At 33.3% G+C, this 22,653-nt stretch overlaps 1 protein-coding gene across 1 annotated transcript; it reads left to right on the top strand.

Moving 5' to 3' along the window:
- Positions 1–993: 993 nt before the first annotated feature.
- LOC127729749 (DBH-like monooxygenase protein 1 homolog) lies at positions 994–20,328 on the top strand. The gene is made up of 11 exons (XM_052237621.1): positions 994–1,357; positions 1,912–2,058; positions 5,770–5,949; positions 10,716–10,799; positions 11,349–11,519; positions 15,317–15,419; positions 15,805–15,971; positions 17,399–17,587; positions 18,243–18,302; positions 18,838–19,083; positions 20,184–20,328. Exons 1-11 carry the CDS (start codon positions 1,049–1,051, stop codon positions 20,262–20,264), a joined length of 1,737 nt encoding a protein of 578 aa, XP_052093581.1. The 5' UTR covers positions 994–1,048; the 3' UTR covers positions 20,265–20,328.
- The last annotated feature ends 2,325 nt before the right edge of the window (positions 20,329–22,653 follow it).

Below are 22,653 nucleotides of genomic sequence, written 5' to 3'. Positions count from 1 at the left end.
GCTTTATAACAAACCTTTCTAAAAATGTCCGCTTATATTTTTTTTAAATTATGAAGAAACTGAGGTTTTAACTCCCTCAGGCAAAGTTGGCTATTGATTTAGAATTCTTTTTGGTCATATAGCTCTTCAACTGTTTCGGTTCTTATGCATCCTTGGCCTCCAAATATTCGGCTTTGAGCGTTCCTGATAAAGGTAAATCCAGAAAAGCGCTTTGGACGGCCGAAATTTATAACGTGTTGCTTTCAGTTTTTGCAATCATACCACATCTCCTTGGCTTTTTTTAAAGAGAGTGTTTTGAAACTGATGATGAGTGTTTTAAACATATCTGCATAACACTCTGGAGTTTTAGAGTGTTATGTATCTAGGTTTGTAACAATGTGGAGTGTATTGCAACTAGGAAAATTAGAAATGCTTTTTTTTTCAGGAATCGAGACAACCAATATTTACAAGTGAAATAAGAGGGTCTAGTGACAGAGATTTCGGGTGTTTTTGGCGAGGCATAGGACGAGACTATAACAAATTATGCGACACAGAAACGTTGTACTTATAAGCTAAAAATACGAAAACTTAATTTGCTTCTTATTTTGCATTTTGTAATGTTATCTTTCAGAAATGATTTCTTTAACAATTCAAATGCCCTTCATTAAACAGACTTTTTTGTACATTAAATTGGAACTATATATATATATATTTCATTCGAAAACAAAGAATATGGTGCAGATGTACTGATTATTTGATAAGATTGCTTTGCACACACAAACATTTACATGTTTATATACTATTAGGTAATTTTTCAAAAGCTTCGGTTTTCGTGTATCTGAATTTTGAACTGTTAAGTTAACGCTTATCTAAAGTGGACATTGATAGTTATAAACATTCCATTTGTAACGTAGACAATCGCTCAGGAAATTCCATTTTCGATAAACCTATAAAATAACCCGAAACAATCAGAATAACGCACTCGTGATAAATGTGTTGTTGTAAGTTAGTCACCGTAACCCCTTAAATACATTAGATATCTTTTGAAGTTAACTTTTTCTGCAAAGAGATGGCAGTCAAAGTTTCCTATCTATTGTTTCTGTTAGTTGCGAAATGTTTCGGAAAACCTAGTCCAGAGGATAGTTTTCCGGCAACAACAACGGAACCAACTCCTACCGAGCAGTTTGGTAACGTCTGGAAGTTAGACGTACAAGGGAACTACTGGTTGTTTTGGAAAACGAACGCAACACACGTTATTTTCGAGACACACGTGAAGACTAAAGGATATGTTGGTTTTGGGCTATCGTCTAATGGTAAAATGTTTCCTTCTGATGTTGTTATCGGATGGATCGACAGCAATGGAACAACACACTTTAAGGTTTTTGTTTGATAGAATTATAACATTGATCATCTGAAAAGAGAGATCGAGAAAGGGGTATAACTCATGGCTTCTTACATTATGCAGTTTTCAAATATTATGTACATTTGTATTATATAAAGTACCAATTTGACAACAACACTTCATGGGACTGCATTTCTTTAAAGTAAATTTGTATTATATGTTTGATATGAATAAAATAATCATAGATACCAGGATTCAAATTGTATACGCCAGACGAGCGTTTCGTCTACAAAAGACTCGTTAATGACGCTCGAATAAAAAAAAAAACCAAAAGACCAAATAAAAAACGAAGTTGAAGAGCTATAAGCCATCAGTAAGTATTTTTTGAGAATATTTTCTGGAAATTTTTGGTTTGGCAAGAATAACGCAGAACAGCAAAATGTTGCCTTGACAAGGATGCTGTGTGTAAATCTTTCAAAGTTCCAAATACGAGCGTTGAACGCTGAAAACAAGTATTAAAAAACAAATTACATACATATTCAGAAGTTCATTATGTCTAATCAATTTAATGAAATTCCATTAATTTGTAGGATTGTCACACTGAAGGACACTACGCACCGATTATTGATGCTAGTCAGGACTGGTTTTTGTTACTCGGCAAAGAGAATAATTTTGGAACAGTTTTAAAATTTATTAGAAAGTTGGATACGTGTGATGATAATGACTATCTTATAACGGTAATATATGCAATAAATAATTTACTTTAATTGGGTCTTTATCAGATGTCATCAAAATTATCTTGGCCATGTAAAGATTGGATTTAAAAAAGATCATTTTCAAACTCGTAATTTTGCTTATTTTAAGGAGTCTTGCCTCAAATAACTGATCATCGTAGGACTCTCATTACAGAACGACATAGCCATCAAGAACTAATAGTAGAGTTTACAAAAATGTATTAAGATGTTAATTTAGTTTTTATCTCTTTTTTCTTTTTACTTAGACTGAATTATACTACCAGGTATTATCTTGAAAATTTTCTACTGTTCTATAATTGTATTCAAATTCCGTTTATCTGTCCAACAACTAGAAGATAAGCCGAATATCTCACAACGCTGCCAATGTTATACTGCGTAGCAATTATACGCCCGTTTACGGGACGTATTGTGGTATACCGTTATCCGTCCGTCCGTCGTCAACATGTCGGACAATAACTCAAAAACACTTTAACCAATTTTCATGAAACTTTGGTGAATTGCTTATATCTATTGACCTAAAGTCCCTTTCTATTTTTATAATTTTTAGATCCTATGTTTTCGAGTTATGAGATTTTATTCAAAAAAGAAGGGGGGGGGGGGGGGGGGGGGGGATTTTCCAGATTTCGGACAACAACTCAAAAAAATGCTTTGAGCAGTTTTTATGAAACTTTGGGGACTGGTATATATCCATTAAGTACTAAGCTACAATTAGTTTTTTATATATATATAAATTTCTCATATGAAATTAAGGAGTTATGGAACTGTATTCGTTGAAAAAGCGACGGGCGTATTATGCGCTCCTGGCGCAGCTCTTTATTTTTATACTACTACAAGTGTGGACACGGATCAGTGTGGATAGTATGTATGAATGTTTGACAGTGTTTCATGTTGACATAGAGTTCTATATATATTAAACTGTGCACAATGACAGCTTTACTGAGCCAAACACTTAACGTTAGCAGTATTGTTTATTAATACTTTGTTTTAACTTTGTTTTAATGTTCAAGACTGTCATGGAGACACTAATTGCATTGATTACCAAATGATTATGATAAAATATGTTCTACACCTTTGATTTTGGATACATTTGTAGCTAGGAGAGGAACACAAAGTTCATTTCTTCATGATGTGATTTTTATATTGGAGATAGTATTGTAGAACATGCATGCATGTACTATTTGTATGGTTATATTTATGTTTCTTTGTGGTGGATCTTCCCAGTACCATCAGTAAAATATTTCGTTTAAATGTCAAAATTGTTTCTCAGATTAGAAGATATTTAATTGTCCGAATATGTTCTATTTATCTAAAAAGTTATAGAATTTAAAATGAAAAAGGTATTGCAAAAATATTCTTGTTCCAAGATTTTTTTGTTATATGAATACAAATATTAGTGAAGCCAGTACAGTATTAAGCTAATTTTGTTGTGGTATGAAAGTGCTGTTATTAACATTTTTAACATTTACTGTTAATTCACACAATTTGACAAATTGACAAATGAATGATAGATGTTGAACAATGAAATATGATTTTAGAAATCAATTAGGGCAGATAGGTCCTTTTTTTTTTACAATACTGAATGACATTTACATCTACTCAGGACTGTGTTATCAGTAGGCAGTGCATAAGTTTAAAAAAGTGTAACACAATCACCTAGCATCATATTCATGTTCATTATATTGCTAGTAGCACGAGCAGTATTGTTTGGTAATTTGTGTGTTTTTTTCTAATTTAGCTTCTGGACACAACATCTTCGGTTCAAAAGTAAATAAAATGCTTTAATATGTTTCTCCCCATTACTACTTACATAGAATGGATACTTCTACAATTCCTTGTGCAGATTAGAGTTGTTTGTCAAATCTTTATTTCACAAAGAATGAATTGCATAACAATGAACTGAGCTCAAAGCAAAGCACTTAAATAATACACTTAGACAAAGAGCTCAATCCAGTGATATACTTTGTACTACAGGTCCTTCATGAATATCCACTTCTCACAAAAATGCCGTACTACATGGAAGGATCTGAAGTCCTGAAAAAAAACTTAAATTTTATATCATATTTTCAGTATACATGTTAACCCGAATAATTCAGTCACTCCCCGTGATTGACTCTCCCACTCGCGTTAATGTAGCCATCGTAGAGCAGTGGAATATAACGACTGAATTATTCGGGTTATATACATGTACAGTATAAATGGGGAACACCGGTTAAAACTTTCACAAAGTTGTGGTAAAATGATTCGGTACCTAAATTGCTTCATGCACAAATTGATATAGTATCCCCTTTTCCCGTCCATAAATGTAACATATACATATATCCTAAATAAAAATAGGGCAAACGTTCCTAGGGCAAACGGACTATCAGGACGAACAAACCTAGGGCGAGCATGTAATCAGGGCGAACGGACCTAGGGCGAGCATGTTGCGAACAGACCCGATCCCCCCCCCTTTTTTCTGGGAAAATTTTTGTTGTAATATGCTGTACATCTTCGTCGGATACAGCTATTTTTAAAAAGAGAAACCATACCCAGGATAAAGGGTCAGTTCCAACTAAATATCCCCATTCAAATGCATTGATCGTCACATGTCAATAAAAAAAGGGGGGTTTCAACCTCCGGAATATCCTGTCCCCCTTGGATCCGCCACTGACTAGAGTCTTAATGAGTACAAACCTGACGTCAAATTATGTACTATATAATAGAAGAAACAAATAATTTCACATTACATCCAAAAATCAATCACTGTTACTTCACATTACATTAATCCCCAAATTCAATTATATTACGATGTCAATGGAAGAAGTTCCCGCGCAAATGTCATGTGTTAAACGGGATACACTAAAAAAGAATTTTAGGTGTATGTCAGCATTCGCATTCCGATCAATTTACACAGTTCAATAAAATAAATATGTTAACTTTATTTATATTGGATTTGAATTTAGATACTTTATCAGAGAAATGATTTGTCTTTCGCAGACAACGCTAAATAATATACATTAACTCGACATTGAATCTGAACCCCCCTAAAACAAAATGGTATATGCAATCGACCAAACAGTTTTTTCATATATTGATAAAGGTGAAATACGTAGAATAAGAATTGTGCACACTGAAATAAGATCAGAGAAAAGGCCCTATGTAAAGTGAAAACCACTGAAATAAAAAACATATATAAAATCATTGTTTATTAAATTTTCTTGCATAATAACCTTGAAGTTGCAACTAAAAACTATTACGTGTATCCTGTTAACCCCTGAAAAAAATAATACTGTCTCCTTGACTACGTCCGCGCGCCACGGACTTGTAAAATGATATATTGTGATAGTGTATGTTAACAATATATATAATTTCACTTTTTCTTTCTTAAGACTACAAAGGTATAATATTTTTTTTTCGTTATTTTATGTCGCCTGATTGCTGTCTCATTGACGTATACCATATGCATCCCTTTTAATCCACATTTTTATTTCTTTCCAAAAGCTCACGGTATCATTGATAAAAAGCTACACATTCCGATTAAACGGAACAAAAGGGAATTGCACTTGACAAATCGTTTAAGAGCATAGTTCTTTCAAAAGAAGTAAATATTAATCGCCAAACGTTGCATTTCTATCAAAATTTAAGCGATAACGACTGTGAGAACCGTAAGCAATTTTTAGATGTAAAAACATGATCATACATCCTATATTTCAGGAAAGTACTGTCAAAGTAATCTACTCTTACCATCCTGATGATCCTGCATCGTTTAGTTCCCTATCATGGCATGGTGCAGAAAGACGAGGGGCCAAAAGTTTGATGTTGCTGTCATCGGTAAAAGCAAATGAATATGTTCCACCCTCTGATGCAGAACAGTTTGATATGCTTCATCATAATGTAAGAAACAGTCCTTAATTAAAAATACGATAATAAACACATCGGTCTTAAACTTTATACATATCACTCATATGTACTAACACACCGTTCAACCAACCTTATCATTTTGTGTGATACCCAACGGATACGATCATGCACTGCGGTTGGCTCATTGTTTTTAAATTTTTTCTTCATTTTATGAATGAAATATACTATTAACTGTTTCAGTTTACTGAATATCTTTCAAATAACTCAATATAATTCATAATAGAGTATATAGCAAAGTGTTTTATAATGTTTATTTCGGGTTTTGAACAGGACGTCTATTTATTTTCCTTTTGTAATCGTCATTGACGTTTGAATATGACAATTCAACTGATAATACTAAAGAAAATAAATCCCAAGATGGTATGTGCAATTTTTAAGACTAACATTGAAGCAGTTATGATGAGAAATTAAAATTTTACAAGGTACCTTTTGATGGCAATGATAATCATGGACCGTCCGTAATACGACGGTACATGATGATCATAAGTCATCTTTTCATATACTTAGACTAAATAACATATGATTTTTACCGTATGGTAATAGCATTAAATTTACGTTAATTCCATATTTTTTCGAATTGGTGCTTAGCGGGCTGATATGAAAAGTTTATCACATGCTTCGGAAATTATCACATGCCTTTCCGTCAATGTTATCACATACCTCTCCGTTAACACTCGGCAATATCCGGTTATTGTTTTCAATAATCGCAGAACTGAACAGTACAGACGACAGTCTGCCAAATGAAGTTGAGGTGGACGAGACACTAGAATTTGTAGAGGCTATGAAAACAAAAACACCAAACGGAAGACTACAGGTGACTGTAATATTTTTACAAATTGGCTAACAGAAAACGATGAACATAGAAACCTTGAGGAAATCCCCGTGTTTGAACTGGACAAACTTCTTGCACGTTTCTTCATGAAGGTGACAAAATCAGATGGTACCCCATATGAACCAGGAACAGTGAAGGCGTTCCAGAGTAGCATCTCAAGATACCTGACTGATAAATTGAACATTAGCATTATAAAAGACAAAGAATTCAATCATTCTAGAGATGTTCTCTCGGCGAAGATGAAGGAACTTAAGACAATGGGGTTAGGAGCAACAAAAAAAAGAAGATCAGAACCTGTCACCACCGAAGAAATCAGCATATTGTATGGAAAAGGCCAGCTTGGTAGAGGTGAATACTTTAAATTATGTATTATTGATAATTATTGTACTTTCGAAATGAATGTAGACATGTAATCGCGGAAATCACTATGTGATCCGTGTAAACTCGTCGAACCTTTAAACAAACTTATTAGTAAAGATTATCTTACCAATGTTGTAATTAGATCTTTGAATATAGTTTACATTGGCACTAATATCGATTTTGTCATCTGCAAATTAAAACATAACTAAATTTGTATTCTTTTCAAGCGGGATGTATAAAGACACACCCACGTTCATTTTGATCTATAAAGAAGTAAACTCCTAACTACCCTACTGCCTGTCGATACATTTATTTTTGGCATTGCACTGGTCATGTCTTCTTTGACTGTCCATGACGTTAAAATTTAAATCCCTGGGATGTGTTTTAGTTGATTTTAGTCTCTGATGCATGATTTTTTTATTATTAATTGTTTTTGGCTTTTAACTAGCTGTCAGTAACTGCGAGTACTCTCAAATCGTACTTTCTTGTTTATTTGACCTGTTGATACTAATTGTAATGCTTTATTGTTATTTAATGTTTACTTATTCAGGGTTGTATCTGGTCTATATACCAGCTTTGATAAGTGTTTGGTATTACTTTAAATGTTCACTCTTTGTACTATGAACATCAAAATTATTTTGTAAAAATATTTCCTTTCTCCATTTCAACTGTACACGTATACCTAACAACAAAATTATTTTCATTTACCTGTGTTTAAAGTAATTGCAAATGGCTGATATTTTGTTAAAGCATGCATATTGTTTTTCTTAAATTGTTTAACAGCGGTATAACATGTTACTTAAATTATTCTTCCCTTAGTTTATTTATTTTGTATTTACATTGTATTATAGATCAAATTTATGTGTTCAGTGTATGATCACTGGTGTTAATATGTCTTTTGATTGAGTTAAGCCATTTCGATTAATATTTTATAGTGTGCCATTCTATGTTGTCATGTTACACTATTGTTTCAGATAAGGGTGAAGGTTTGGTACCATTAAAACGTTTAAACCCGCTGCAATTGTTTGCATCTGTCCTAAGTCAGAAATCTGATGTTCAGTAGTTGTCGTTTGTTGATGTGGTTCATAAGTGTTTCTCGTTTCTCGTTTTTTTATATAGATTAGACCGTTGGTTTTCCCGTTTGAATGGTTTTACACTAGTAATTTTTGGGGCCCTTTATAGCTTGTTGTTCGGTGTGAGCCAAGGATCCGTGTTGAAGACCGTACTTTGACCTATATTGGTTTACTTTTATAAATTTTGACTTGGATGGAGAGTTGTCTCATTGGCACTCATACCACATCTTCTTATAACTATGTAAAATGGTTCTGGTTATCAAATTATGAAACTACTAACTAGTGGCACTACCAAACATAAATTTCATAATGAATACAAAAATAAATATGTATTTGAAAAAATAAAGTAAACACAATGTTTGTATTTACCATATTTAACTATATTCCAGGTAATCCAGGTGCACTCATTCACACTGTATGGCTTAACAACTCCTTACACTTTGGACTACGCTCCCGGGAAGAGCACACTGCATTACGTTGGGGCGATATTGAAAGGAAGGTGACATCCAGCGGTGACAAGTATTTAGAACATACAGAAAGACAGACCAAGACACGGACTGGTGCTACAAAAGATGCAAGACCATTCCAGGCCAAAATGTTTGAAGATAAAGGTATTTATATGGTGTATCTTTCACACGATCATGCTTATATTTTAGAGTTTTCACTTGTGAAAATTTTTCACTGAGACTCACATATCACGTTTAAAATTTGCTGAAATTCAAAAACCATGAGAGGGTATGTTCACATTTTCACGCTTATTTTGTCTGATATTCACATATCACGCTTACTGGAAAAGGTCGATAACTTTTCACGCCTGAATCCCTTCCACATCGACTTACATTAAAAATAAATTAACAAAATGCAAACAAATCTTGGTAAATAAATCAACAAAATAATTCAAAACAAAGAAAAAAACATATATCAATCACAAAAACCAACAAACTTGACATCATGCTTTTTGTGTTTATTGTTTTCAGGAAAAAATTCAAAAAGGCGGTGAAATAAAAATCCTAATTAAACAACAGATAAATAAATAAAATATGTACTATTATGTATAAAACCTTTAATTTGCAATACTAATGTAAGTTTAATGTTATTATTGTTTTTTTAGGAAATCCTAGATGTCCTGTTGCTACCTACCTAGAGTATGCCAAGAGAAGACCGGAAGACATGTTGGAAGCTGATGGTCCTTTTTATTTAGGGATTAACCGAGATGTCAAAGATGGGATATGGTATCGGAAGCAGGCCATGGGGAAAAACACACTTTCTGATTTTGTGACAAATATGTGTGAAGAGGCAGGCGTCCAAGGGCGTAAAACTAATCATAGTGCGAGGAAAACTACAGTCACCGCTCTCGCACATGGAAAAATCCCTTTTTCTCAAATTATGCAAGTTACCGGCCACAAAAATGTTCAATCTATTAATGAATATTGTAGTGCATCCTTGAATCAGCAACAAGAAATGTCTCATATTTTATCAAATGTTGGTAGTGGTGGTATCGCAAAACATCTTGAACAGACAAAAGAAACCGATTAAAATAATAATATTGATGACATGCCATCTGATGATGATGAACAATTATTATCAGCTTCACAAGAAGCTGAATTAGGCCTAGTTTTGAAAGACATTACTAACTATGAGTCAAATAATATCAAGAAAACTACTGAATTACCGGAAATAATTCATGAAAATTACAAGGACAAGACAATTCTTTATGGGGCACATATAACTGGCAATGTTACAATCAACTTTCCCGCATAATTTAGCAAATATATAAAAATATATTAAACTGTTGTTTTTCTCCTCTGTTGAGCCATATGATAGAAAGATTTCATATCTTATGTATAATATTTGGAGTCTGTCGTTCGTAAACTTTTAACTTTTTGAACTTCTACTTGATAACTACTTAAAAGGATCAATATATTAAACTGTTATTTTTCTCAATTGTTGAAGCATATGATAAAAACATCATAACATGTCTTTTTTCATATCGCATGTATTATCAGCCCTCGGTCAATATCAGCCCTCGAGCCATGCGGCTCTTGGACTGATATTGAACCTAAGGCTGATAATACATGCGATATGAAAAATGCCATGTAATAATCTGATAGTATCAATTTTAGATGAATTGGTAACAGACTTCGAATAACAATGATTTTGGGCATGTAGATTAAAACGCTCATTATTCGAATATTTGATAGTTTATGTCTTAACTGCTTGCTGAAGTCTATGATTATTTATTGAAAACTACAATATTATCACTTTTTAAAAAGAATCTGCCATTATTTGGATTAAAAACAAGAAAAAATATTACAGTGTTGAAACACAAATTGGCGGAAGAACATTAGGGTCTTCGGGGACTGGCAAGCCCATTGATAGCAATACCGACCACGGATGTAATTTCCTTTGTCTGAATAAATGAAGTACCCATATTATGAGGTGAATTGAAATTGAGTTCCTCTTGAATATTGTAGTTCCATGTACCAGCAAAGGAAACGACTTATCAATGTACAGTTTTTAAAGTCCCGCACAAACCACAGAAGTATCATATGATCAGGGTAGGTACTTTGATTTGTTTCTTGTCGAAATTCTTACGTGAATACTGCTGTCAATTAACTTCAGTTTATCAAGAACTTTTTGATTAAAGTTAAGGTAGGGCGAATGTGTAGTTATATCCCCGCTCCGAATGAGGGCAGTGTACTGCTTTATCTATGTCTGTCCATCCGTTCCATGAAATTATTGTCGCATTTTTATCAGGAACTTCAAATCACAGCTTCCAGAAATTTGTTAACAATCTTTATGTGAGCATGCTATACAGTGTTATGTATTTACACATCCATCGGTCATCTACTTCCTATTAACTGAATACTAAAAACATCTTTACACATAAGGACATGTATGAAATTAACATGAAATTTTCGTCGCAATTTTTTCAAGAACTAAAATTCAGTGGTTCCTGAAATTTTGTATCATGCTTTAAGTGAGCATGCTTTACCATATAATGTGTTTGACATCCATCGCTCAATTTGTATATTTTGAAGGAGTTACATTGTACCTGAGTGCCTGCTTTGAAATTATCCTATTGTTAATTCACTTGATAATTTCAGTATGAACCAATAATATCACCAGGTAATGAAGACTACGTTCATCATATTTTGGTATATAACTGTCCAACCGCTACAGATGCCGATAATGGAAAGGTATTTGATTGCTATGGACATCGACCTAGACATCTAGACTGTAGTGACGTGGTGATTGCCTGGGCTGTTGGTGGTGTAGTGAGTAAACTTACTGATGAATTTTATAACAATTTTAGAATACGACATAACATTCGTTTTTTCCACTAACCGGTTAAAATAATGAAAAAAATATTCGCAAGGTATTAACTCTTATCAACAATTCTTGATAAGTATTTCTAGTTAAATGTTAATGTTGAGAACTATGCAGACATCTTAAATTAGAAAACAGTGTGCTTGTAAGTTATTTTTGTTAATTCTGCATTAGACTATATCTGATCTATTTATCTTGAGTTAAGGTAAACATCAGACGGAGGCTCATACTTCATTTATGATTTTCAGTTGACACTATCTATCAAATAATACAAAAAAATAAATAATTAGAAATTACTTCTTACAGAAATGATTAAGATACTAAAGTTTCAGCTCCATCAGGAAAGATCAGGAAAAATTGACCTTAGATGGATTTGGCCTTTCGTTTAGTTTCCTTTTCTTATTGTCATATAGCTCTTCACGCAGTCAGGTGCTCATACATCCTTGGCTTTTGAATTTTAGCGGTCCTGGTGAAGAAGAGAGGCAAAAGATACCAAAGGAACATTTTTGTTGTGCATGTACTAATTTTGTGTCATCGATGAATACCCCCATAACCTTTGTTTTTCTATTATTCAAACTCACAAGTCGAAAATAAAAGTGACAACGCCATGGCAAAAAATAAAAAGACCAAAAGACTAACAACAGTATACAAAACACAACATAGAAAACTATAGACTGAGTAACACGAACCCCACCAAAAACCGGGGGTGATCTCGGTTGCTCCGAAAGAGTAAGCAGATCCTGCTCCACATGTGGCACCCGTCGTGTTGCTCATATAAGCTAATTCGGTAGGTCACATTCGGGGAAAATTAGGGCGGGATTGTGGTTATTACGATTGGAAAATTTCCGTCGTCATCTGTGAAACAGATATTCCGTAACGCTCAACCAACTCTTGATGGCGTCCGTAAAATTTTCGAAGGGATGATTTCAACTTGACCACTTTGGACTCTTGGTTTAATAGCTACCTTGTGAGCAGCAACCCTCTTCAAGGAAATCATGACAGTACACGCAAGCCCTGGAATATCGTATCAACTGGGAGATATATAATCCATATGCAGGCGCTGCTGGATTGTTACTCAAGAAAAGCGCTTCGGACGTAAAAAAATTATAAAGTTTTATTTTCATTTTCTTGCACTGGGTCGATAACGATGCGCGGCTGGTGGACTGCTATCATCAGCTCAGTAGTCATTGCTTCGGTATTGGCATTATTTATAACGTACCTTTTCAAATTCTCCGTTGATGACCTCTAATGTCATATGGTTATTGCTTTTAAAATCAATTTTGCTCATTTATCCAGCAGAATAAAACGTTAATATTTTTGAATTTATGTTTATTTATACAAAAGGAACACGAAATCATTTTATTTTTAAGTCTCCCAAACGAAGTTTGGGAAGACTTATTGTTTTTGCTCAGTTCTTATTATTATTATTATTCTTCTTCCTCTTCCTCTTCCTCTTCCTCTTCCGCCGCTTTTAAATTTGAACTTGTCCGCACCCGTTCTCCAAAACCGCTTGTCAGATTAACTTAGGGTTTCACAATATGTTAGACTAACATGTCTAGTGGTGCAATCAGGGTTTTGTTTGTGCAATGGGGTTTATAAAGGGGTACTTTGAGGGGCAAAAAGAAAAGAGGGTTTTACTATAGAACCCTATGGGATTTTATTTTTTAAAGTTTTCAAATGATTATAAATTGAAAACCATTTATGATAGACACAATCTTTTTAATTGAAAATGTTCTAAATGATAAAACCCATTAAATGAAATACAGGGTTAGTCCCGAGGGGTCATCCCCACCCCCTGCCATTTAAGAAAGTTCCAATATCGTGTAAATGGTCGAGATCCCCACCCCTAAATCATATATATTCTGGTTTGTCATGCTAAGATGGTTTGAATGATATACAGGGTTAGTCCCCAGGGGTCATCCCGACCCCCTGCCATTTGAGAAAGTTCTAATATCTTGTAAATGGTCGAGATCCCCACCCCTAAACCATATATATTCTGGTTTGTCATGTTAAGATGGTATGAATGAAATACAGGGTTAGTCCCCAGGGGTCATCCCGACCCCCTGCCATTTGAGAAAGTTCTAATATCTTGTAAATGGTCGAGATCCCCACCCCTAAACCATATATATTCTGGTTTGTCATGATAAAGCACATGGAATGAATTACAGGGTTAGCCCCCAGGGGTCACCCCCACCCCATGCCATTTAAGAAAGTTCTTATATCTTGTAAGTGGTCAAGATCCCCACCCCTAAACCATATATATTCTGGTTTGTCATGCTAAGATGGTTTGAATGATATACAGGGTTAGTCCCCAGGGGTCATCCCGACCCCCTGCCATTTGAGAAAGTTCTAATATCTTGTAAATGGTCGAGATCCCTACCCCTAAACCATATATATTCTGGTTTGTCATAATAAAGCAAATCAAATGAAATACAGGGTTAGTCCCCCAGGGGTCACCCCCACCCCATGCCATTTAAGAAAGTTCTTATATCTTGTAAATGGTCGAGATCCCCACCCCTAAACCATATATATTCTGGTTTGTCATGATAAAGCACATGAAATGAAATACAGGGTTAGTCCCCAGGGGTCACCCCCACCCCATGCCATTTAAGAAAGTTCTAATATTTTGTAAGTGGTCAAGATCCCCACCCCTAAACCATATATATTCTGGTTTGTCATGCTAAGAAGGTTTGAATGATATACAGGGTTAGTCCCCAGGGGTCATCCCGACCCCCTGCCATTTGAGAAAGTTCTAATATCTTGTAAATGGTCGAGATCCCCACCCCTAAACCATAAATATTCTGGTTTGTCATGATAAAGCACATGAAATGAAATACAGGGTTTGTCCCCAGGAGTCACCCCCACCCCTTGCCATTTGAGAAAGTTCTAATATCTTGTAAATGGTCGAGATCCCCACCCCTAAACCATATATATTCTGGTTTGTCATGCCAAGATGATTTGAATGATATACAGGGTTAGTCCCCAGGCATCACTAATGCATATAACTTTACTGGACCAAACCAATTTTCACTGGACTTTGCCCAATGTCAGGCGACCCTGGGAATTACGAATTATGGGAGCTTCGTTTGGGAGACTTCGTAACAGCATCCTGTTACAATCATTTCTTGTTTTTTTTTTTTTTTTTGGCGAACTTTCCCTTTAAGGTCCTAGTAAATCCATGCTTAATCCGCGCTTTTCGGAGGCACCAAATTTATAAAACTTTATTTTCATTTCACCATACATTTTGGGAAGATTTAAATTAGAGTAAAGTATTGAACATTTTTAAAATGAAACATTTAAAGCAAATACAATGTGATGCCACAACTGTGCAGCTCAAAATTTCATATGGTGTCACGTCATTTCTTCGAAGTGTTTGTGCCAAATAAAGACAGTATCAACATTTGGCGGAAATATAATAATGGTTTAATCGATTTTAAACTAAACAAACCGAACCAGTTGTTAATCATTTCATTTAAATGGTGATTACTTAAATGTGTTATTTACTTTGTAGATGTAAATTTTGGCATGATTGTATCACATACTTGCTCACACACATGTAAGTCTGTTTCGCACCGTTATGTAAACCGAATTTGTGACTATAAAATCTACGAAAAGCTTACTATACAATGCTTTTGATTCATAGATTTCATATTTCAAAATTTTTAGTCAGAGATGATACATCATCTTATTTGTTTTTGGTTTAATTTTTATTTGTTTAAAGTTTAATTTTGATATATTTACGTAGGCATTTGATTTCCCATCGAACGCTGGATACTCTTTCATGACACCCGGTGACCCACAGTATCTTATAATGGAAACTCACTTTAATAATCCAACACTGAAGTCGGGTAAGTCATCAGACTATTCATTAAGCATATAGTGTAATAAAATATACCTGTAACTACTTAAAAGAAGCCGTTATTTTGAGTTTTTACTACAGCCTAATACTATCCTTGTGCTGACATAATTAGATGTCTTTTGCCATTTCGAATCTGAAAGGTCTTCAGTGTTAATCAATTGCCAGAAGAAGAAACATTGAAACAGCTCCAGAAAACTAGAACAGAACTGGAGCTTTTAATATTACAAACATTTTTATTGAAGGGTCAAGTAACATAATATATATACTTATCTTAGTCATAACATGACTTAAGAGATCAAATTACTAATTTGAAAGGATTTCTATTGATGAATCGCCTCGTTATGTATTTTTTGCTTTTGGTTTTACAAATGCAGGTATTATTGATAGTTCCGGTATAAGGATTACTGCTACGCACACAATACGTCAGCATGACGCCGGAGTTTTGCAAGCAGGTGCTATTGTTAATAAACTTCAATTTGTTCCTCCACATGAGAAAGACTTTTTATCAAGACATTCATGTAGTCAACAGTGTTTACAAAAGGTAAAAGTTTTTCTTAAAAGTAAATCAGAAAATCATGAGACAGATGACTCCATACAAAAATGTAAAACATTCCCTATAGTTGGACAATTTTGCTTTCAATTTTCTCACCTTTAACAACATGTAAATCTATAATAAATTCTCCGTTACATAACCTAAAGGATTTTTTAAATTTTCTAAAGGCGTACTGATGCCTTTAAACATTTATACGCAGTCATATAGATATTCGACTAAAGAAGTTACGTTGTTCATTGTACGGACAACGAAAGTACCAATAATTCTTTAGAAGCATTGCTTTGTAGTGCTTATCGCAACGCAAATTATTTCGACCGAACCAAATTTATTCATTTTTGTCATTAAACTTTGTTTCCTTATCATCAACGTTGTTGCCGGATTTTCTACTTTGCTTTTTATTTAATATATAACAATCCAACTATTTGTAATCTGGCAATCGTGACACTGATGAAATGGAATCCAAGTAAAGTAAATTTGATGACTGTGTGAAGGTATCAGAAAAAATTACAAAAAAACTATTGTGACTTCTAAAGGGAATATAGAAAATTTGACATCAATTTAATGATTGATTGATTGATTGATTGTTGGTTGCTTAACGTCCAGTGGCAAATATTTCATGCATATTCAGGACGAGAACAAATTAACAATAAATACAATAGGTAGGTTCTGTAATGTAGGCCATCCAGGAAGAAGGTCGGGGAAATTTAGACTACCACTGGAAAATGAGGGTAAATTGGATAGGGACAGCAATTTTGCCTTGCAACAGGTCACCTACGGACCCTCAATTTAATGTGATACGCCACTCTCACATAAAAATATTTTAATAATATGATTGTTGTATCTGCCGAGAAAATCTGAAATGTCATGTCATTTGAATTTCCTATTTTTGGTATGTTTGTTTAATATGAAGTGGAAAAAAATATATATTCAAGACGAGAAAGAAATAAACAATAACTCGATTAAAAAGACTTCTTTTTCAAGTGGGTTAACCTTAAGACGTAAAGCAAAATTTGGACAGACAACGGGAAAAATTGAGCAGAAATTGAGCCTAACATTTATACCAAAGAACCAGTGAAATAGTTATTGCAAAAGTTATCTTGCGTACAGATAGATATCAGAAGACCAACATGGGTAAAATGATATTCCCATTCAAATGTGACCGCTTATGTTTTCATCTCGAGCAGTCAAACTGGCGCTCCCTTAGGATGGGTCATATTTTATATATCCAGTAATCCATATAATTTTTAATCATTTTGAAATTCATTCCTGGTGGTTAAAGCAACTACTTGGTTAAGTATTATATGAATTTTTTGATTAAACGACAAGCACGTAACTATTACCTAGTTAATTCAATTTTCTGTTTTACCATCTTGAATAATTTTGTGGAAGAGGAAATATACATACTTGCATTTTAGGCTTTGGTGACACAACAAAACAGTATGAAAGCTTTTGCAACAATTCTTCATTCCCATTTACTTGGTTCGAGTATTGTTGCTCATCATATTCGTGGTGACGTAGAATTGGAACCTTTGGCACAGGACCTATCTTATGACTTTAACTACCAAGATACGAGAGTTTTTCCAAAGGAGAGAGAAATTAAATATGTAAGTAATCAAGATATATATATTGGTACATGCTTTGTTAAATATACAAACTAAACTATTTTACGATATTAGGATATAGTTCTGTCTTACGTTACAGATTGTTTAAAGCGATATTAACAGGATCATTGAACACATACATGCCTTTTACTGTTTATTTGTCCTTTCTGTTTTGTTTTTGTTTTTGTTTTTGCTGACAAAACATAAATGAAAGATAGTGTGTGATACGTAATTGCAGCATTTAAGGAAAGGTATAAATGAGACTGTATCAGTTTTACCATGATTACAAGAAATTTAAAAAAAAAGCATCCGACAATATATTGTTTGATTTTGATTTATTTTATTGTTTCCTCACTACACAAATATAGATATTTATTTGTGTCCCGTTGATTTTAATAAATGAATTGACTGTTACATTTCTACATCCTCCAAATCAATGCATGCTCCATAAAACAGCACAGACTCAAAACTAATGTTGATGCTACATATTTTTTGACACATATTCAGCGTAGCGTTATAATGTAATCTCATTATTGGTAAAAACATGTAGTAGCAATATATGTTTTCAATTAATTGGCATCTGTTTTGAGTGTGTCACACTGGCAACTTAGATAATTGTCTAATTGATACATAATAGATCTTGTTTTTAATATTTCAGGGCGATAGTTTAACCATTGACTGCCATTATGATTCAACAGGAAGAACCAAACCGACATTGGTAACATATTTCTTTTCCTAACTGCAATGTTGCTGGGGGGGGGGGGAGGGGCAAATAAATATTTTATTATATACAGTTATGCATGAGCTATTGATGATAAGAACATCTGATCCTCCAGTATTAATTGTTGATATTTATTTTTTAAAGATCTACAACATTTAGCGACATTCATAACTTCAATACAAGCGCAAAACTCTTATCTCATATCTTTGTTTAACTTTATAATTTGAAGTGTTTTTTACAATAACATTCGTTGGCATGTTTGTTTATCAACTGGTATTACTTAAAACAAACAAAGGTACATCTTAACCTTCCAGAAAGCTTGAGCTCTATCCCGTTTCAGTGAGAACTGTGTTACTGAATCTGGTTTATGTGAAGACTTCTGTGGTCTATTGTTTGCCTAACTTTTGCAGTTGGGTTTTTCTTTTGGTCATAGTGTTATATGTTTTTCGTTGAGTTACGGTTCTAGAAAATAAATCGTTTATCAATACTATTTCAAGTATTTGTATTAAAAATATTAACAATTTCTTTTTAGGGAGGATTGTCAACTGCAGAAGAGATGTGTTTAGCCTTTATCTATTACTATCCAAAAACTGAAATAAGCAACTGTCTTAGTTCGCCATTGTATGATCAAATCGGTTCAAACCCTTACCATAATGTTGATACGATGTATAGTTGGAACTGGCAGAACCAGGATGTTAAGAACAAATTCAAAGACATTTTGAATAAGACCAATGTATACCATAAATGTAGTAGTCACACACATCGAGAAAGCACACATGTATGTATAAACTGTTTTTGTATGATGATATCAATTTGATAATATATTGGGAATAAGTAAATGTGTGGTAAAAGCAAAAAGGACTTACTATCTTTTGAAATCCACAGTTTGTAAAATATGGTATGGTTGGGTTGATATGATACTAAAAATGTAAGTGTAAAGTGTTGTTTTCAGTAACTGCATGTTGTCATTGATACGGTTTTGTAGCAATTTGTTTTACACGCCGTGGTACGACAAGGTTTTCCAAACGAACCATTACCAAAAGAACCGAGCTAACCATAAACGATAAATTTCCCAACTTTTATTTAAAAAAGGCAACAGTAGTATACCGCTGATCGAAATTATATAAACGACGCTTTTCAATAAATCACACAACCAACAGAACATTATGCGCAGTATTGATGCAGAACCTTGTCTGTTGTTGAAAACAACATACTACTGTATGTGCCATTTGTGTTAATTTGTTGTTGTTGAATTACTGTCTTACTGCCGTATACCAAATTCATCATTACCTGATGCAAACATAAATACACAGGCAAGTACGTGCAATCGTATACTAACGATTTTTAAGTCTGTTTTATTTTATGTTATGTAATACATTTATAAAATATGTAAATCGTCGTTTTAAATGTATTTGAATGATTTCTGTGTACAGAATCTCTAAACGAAAGGGATATTTCTGGTGGCTGTCTTGTTTCACTTTTCAAAGTTGACGTTCTTTTCTTTTTAATAACTAAACATACCTAGCCCATGCGTAGCCCATCCCCAGTTAAGGGTTAAATTAAAGTTCGCATGAATACGGATTCAAATGAGTTGTATTATTGACTTGCAAACCAATAATTCATCATCGATGTTTTTGAGCTTATTTTGACCTAATTGAACAAAAACTAACTGCTAATAGCGAATTTTATTTCAATATTCCGCTATAATAATTGTTTTAATTGGCGAGATAATGTATAATTGGATTTGATCCCATGTCTTTATATTAATTTTATTGTGTATTGATTTATGTTTGTATGTATTTGTTCATTTTTTTAATTATCATTATTATTTTATAATATATTATTCTGCACATTATCAGGACAATTTGTCTTTTTCAGTATCAAGAGAATGTATACCGTGTTCCGGAACCAAAAACTACATACACACCACCTCCTAGACAGTGCCCTGGGAGCCAGTAAATGAACAGAATTCATTTTATTTCACGCAAATTAGCAATACTAGTCTTATCCTTTTATGGATTTATTCAATACATAAGATTCTTTTCTCGAATTTTAATAAAAAGAGTTAAAATTCAAATGTCTTATTTTTATTTGTTAATGATCACATTTTTGAACGGATGGCAAATGTCTTATATGGACGTCGATCTTTCCGAATGTTGAATTTAATGGAAAAGGGAAATGTTTTGATGAAAAATTAAAGCGATGATTTTTTTAATCTTGCTTAAACTTGTTTACTCTTGTTTTGCATGTGAGGTTGATATAAGATTTAAGGTTTAATATTTTAAACTGTTGGCATTCAATATATTATGACATTTTGAGATTATTTTTATGAGCCGCAACTCCTCTCAAAATAAAATATAGCACACAGTTATGTATATGCTATATTTGTTTTTATTATACTTAACGTTAAAATGTCAGATTTTGATTGGTTAATACGAGGGAGACATTTTCTTCTATCTCATGGCTTAGCGGGAGACAATTATTGTTTAATGTCATCGTCATTTGAAATACAATGAATTGAACTTTCATCATTAAAGTTAAAGACAATGCTCAAGTTCTCCGTTTCGGCGATAGTTCTTTTTCATAGACAGTCAACATAAAAAAAGCCATTTTGCTTCACTTTTGTAAATTTACTAATAACTGTAACGATGTAACAATGTATTTACGTGAAGTTGTAGTTTATTTCTTAAGATTTCAAATTTAACAGTGTTTTCTTGGGTTTACGATCTGCTCTATCACCCTTTGAGCTATGTGAACTACCTTAATGTTTCCCTGTAGTTTATTATGACTTTTTCAGCTCCTGTAGCTATATTTGGCTATTTCTATATTGTCCTGCGCATAACTTCCGCAATTGATAAAGATAGGAAAACATTAACTTAAACAAGTTTAACCTTTCTAAAAGGTACAGAGTGCTTCACAGTATCAAAATTACGTCAGCTTTTGTTTGAGTGTTTTTATTTTTATTTTATAAGTATTTATTAGTTTTATTTTGTTAATTTTCGGATACTATTATTTGGGTTTCAGTTACTGTAATATCATCATTATTTATATGACACAAAGTGAGAACTAACAGGGAACAAGCTCGTGGAGCAAAGATGAGCGCCATTCGTTCTGAATGTCACGAATTAGGCTAAACGGTGAATGGAAAATGAAATATACTATAACAAAAATCCTAACTTATTCATCAGACCCAGGAGGTTGTGATAAAACTGACTTTAAATTAATTATGTTCCGATGGTTAGGCTTACTAAATTAAATTGATGACGCTATATGCATGTTGTTTCCGGTGTTGTACCTTAGATGGATTTGGCTATTATTTTTATGTCCTTTTTGGTCATATAGCTCTTCAACTGTTTCGGCCCTTATACATCATTGGCTTTCAAATATTCGGTTATGAGCGTTCCTGATGAGAGTAAATCCAACAAAGCGCTTCGGACGCATATAATTTATAAAGTGTTGTTTTCATTTTTTTTTAATTACTTCTGAAGAGCTCTTTCTTATCCCATAATGTCTTATTGTATACTATGGTATCCTAGCAGATTTTTTATAACATATATAAATATCTTGTAATTTTATATTCGTCAGCACCGAGTAAATGTACCAATGAACAGATCAAGCCATTTAATTTTCATTTCCAATATTTCGTGATATGTTATTAAACAACATACATAGGAAAATAATGTGATATATTTTACAAATCGTGTATACAATTTTGTCGTCCTTCTCTTTGCCTATATCACCTTGCTCAGTCGCTTTGTAATTCTCGTATTACGACTTTGAGACGTGATCAGGCATTATCAGCGACGTCACAATGTCTGAGGAGACGTTATCAAGCTTGCTTTTGTCAAGCGTAAAACTGATCTAATAAAGTATGGTTATGATGAATCTGTATGATTTAAAATAGTACACTAAAACATCTAGATTATTTCCTTCTCATTATCATTAAAATTTGACGTATAATTTTGAAAGGATTAAAGAATTGTAATATTTTTGTCATTTTAAGAGTCAAATAATGGCTCTTGTCATAGTTCATTTCATATTTTTCCCACTAAATTTCGTAACAAATAGAAAAAAACAAATGCATGAATAATCTATGTAAAACTTTGAGCTAATTGACAACAAAATACTCTGTAATACTGCTTAATCATACAGTAATCATAATGTCGTGGCTTTTTAAAAATGCTATTATCAGATTTCAACGTTTGGGTAGATAACCGCTATACTGTTTGCATGTAAATGTCTTATTTGTTTTTGAACAATTAACTTGCATTGTTTGATAATAGTAATGACACTATTATGATTTTATTATTGAACCGTAAATTTATCAATGCTTTAATCTATATGAACA

Source organism: Mytilus californianus, unplaced genomic scaffold (genome assembly GCF_021869535.1).
Source record: "Mytilus californianus isolate M0D057914Y unplaced genomic scaffold, xbMytCali1.0.p SCAF_2, whole genome shotgun sequence".
NCBI lineage: Eukaryota > Metazoa > Mollusca > Bivalvia > Mytilida > Mytilidae > Mytilus > Mytilus californianus.
Note: the sequence above shows the minus strand (reverse complement) of the source record. Positions and strands in the feature narration are given on the sequence as shown.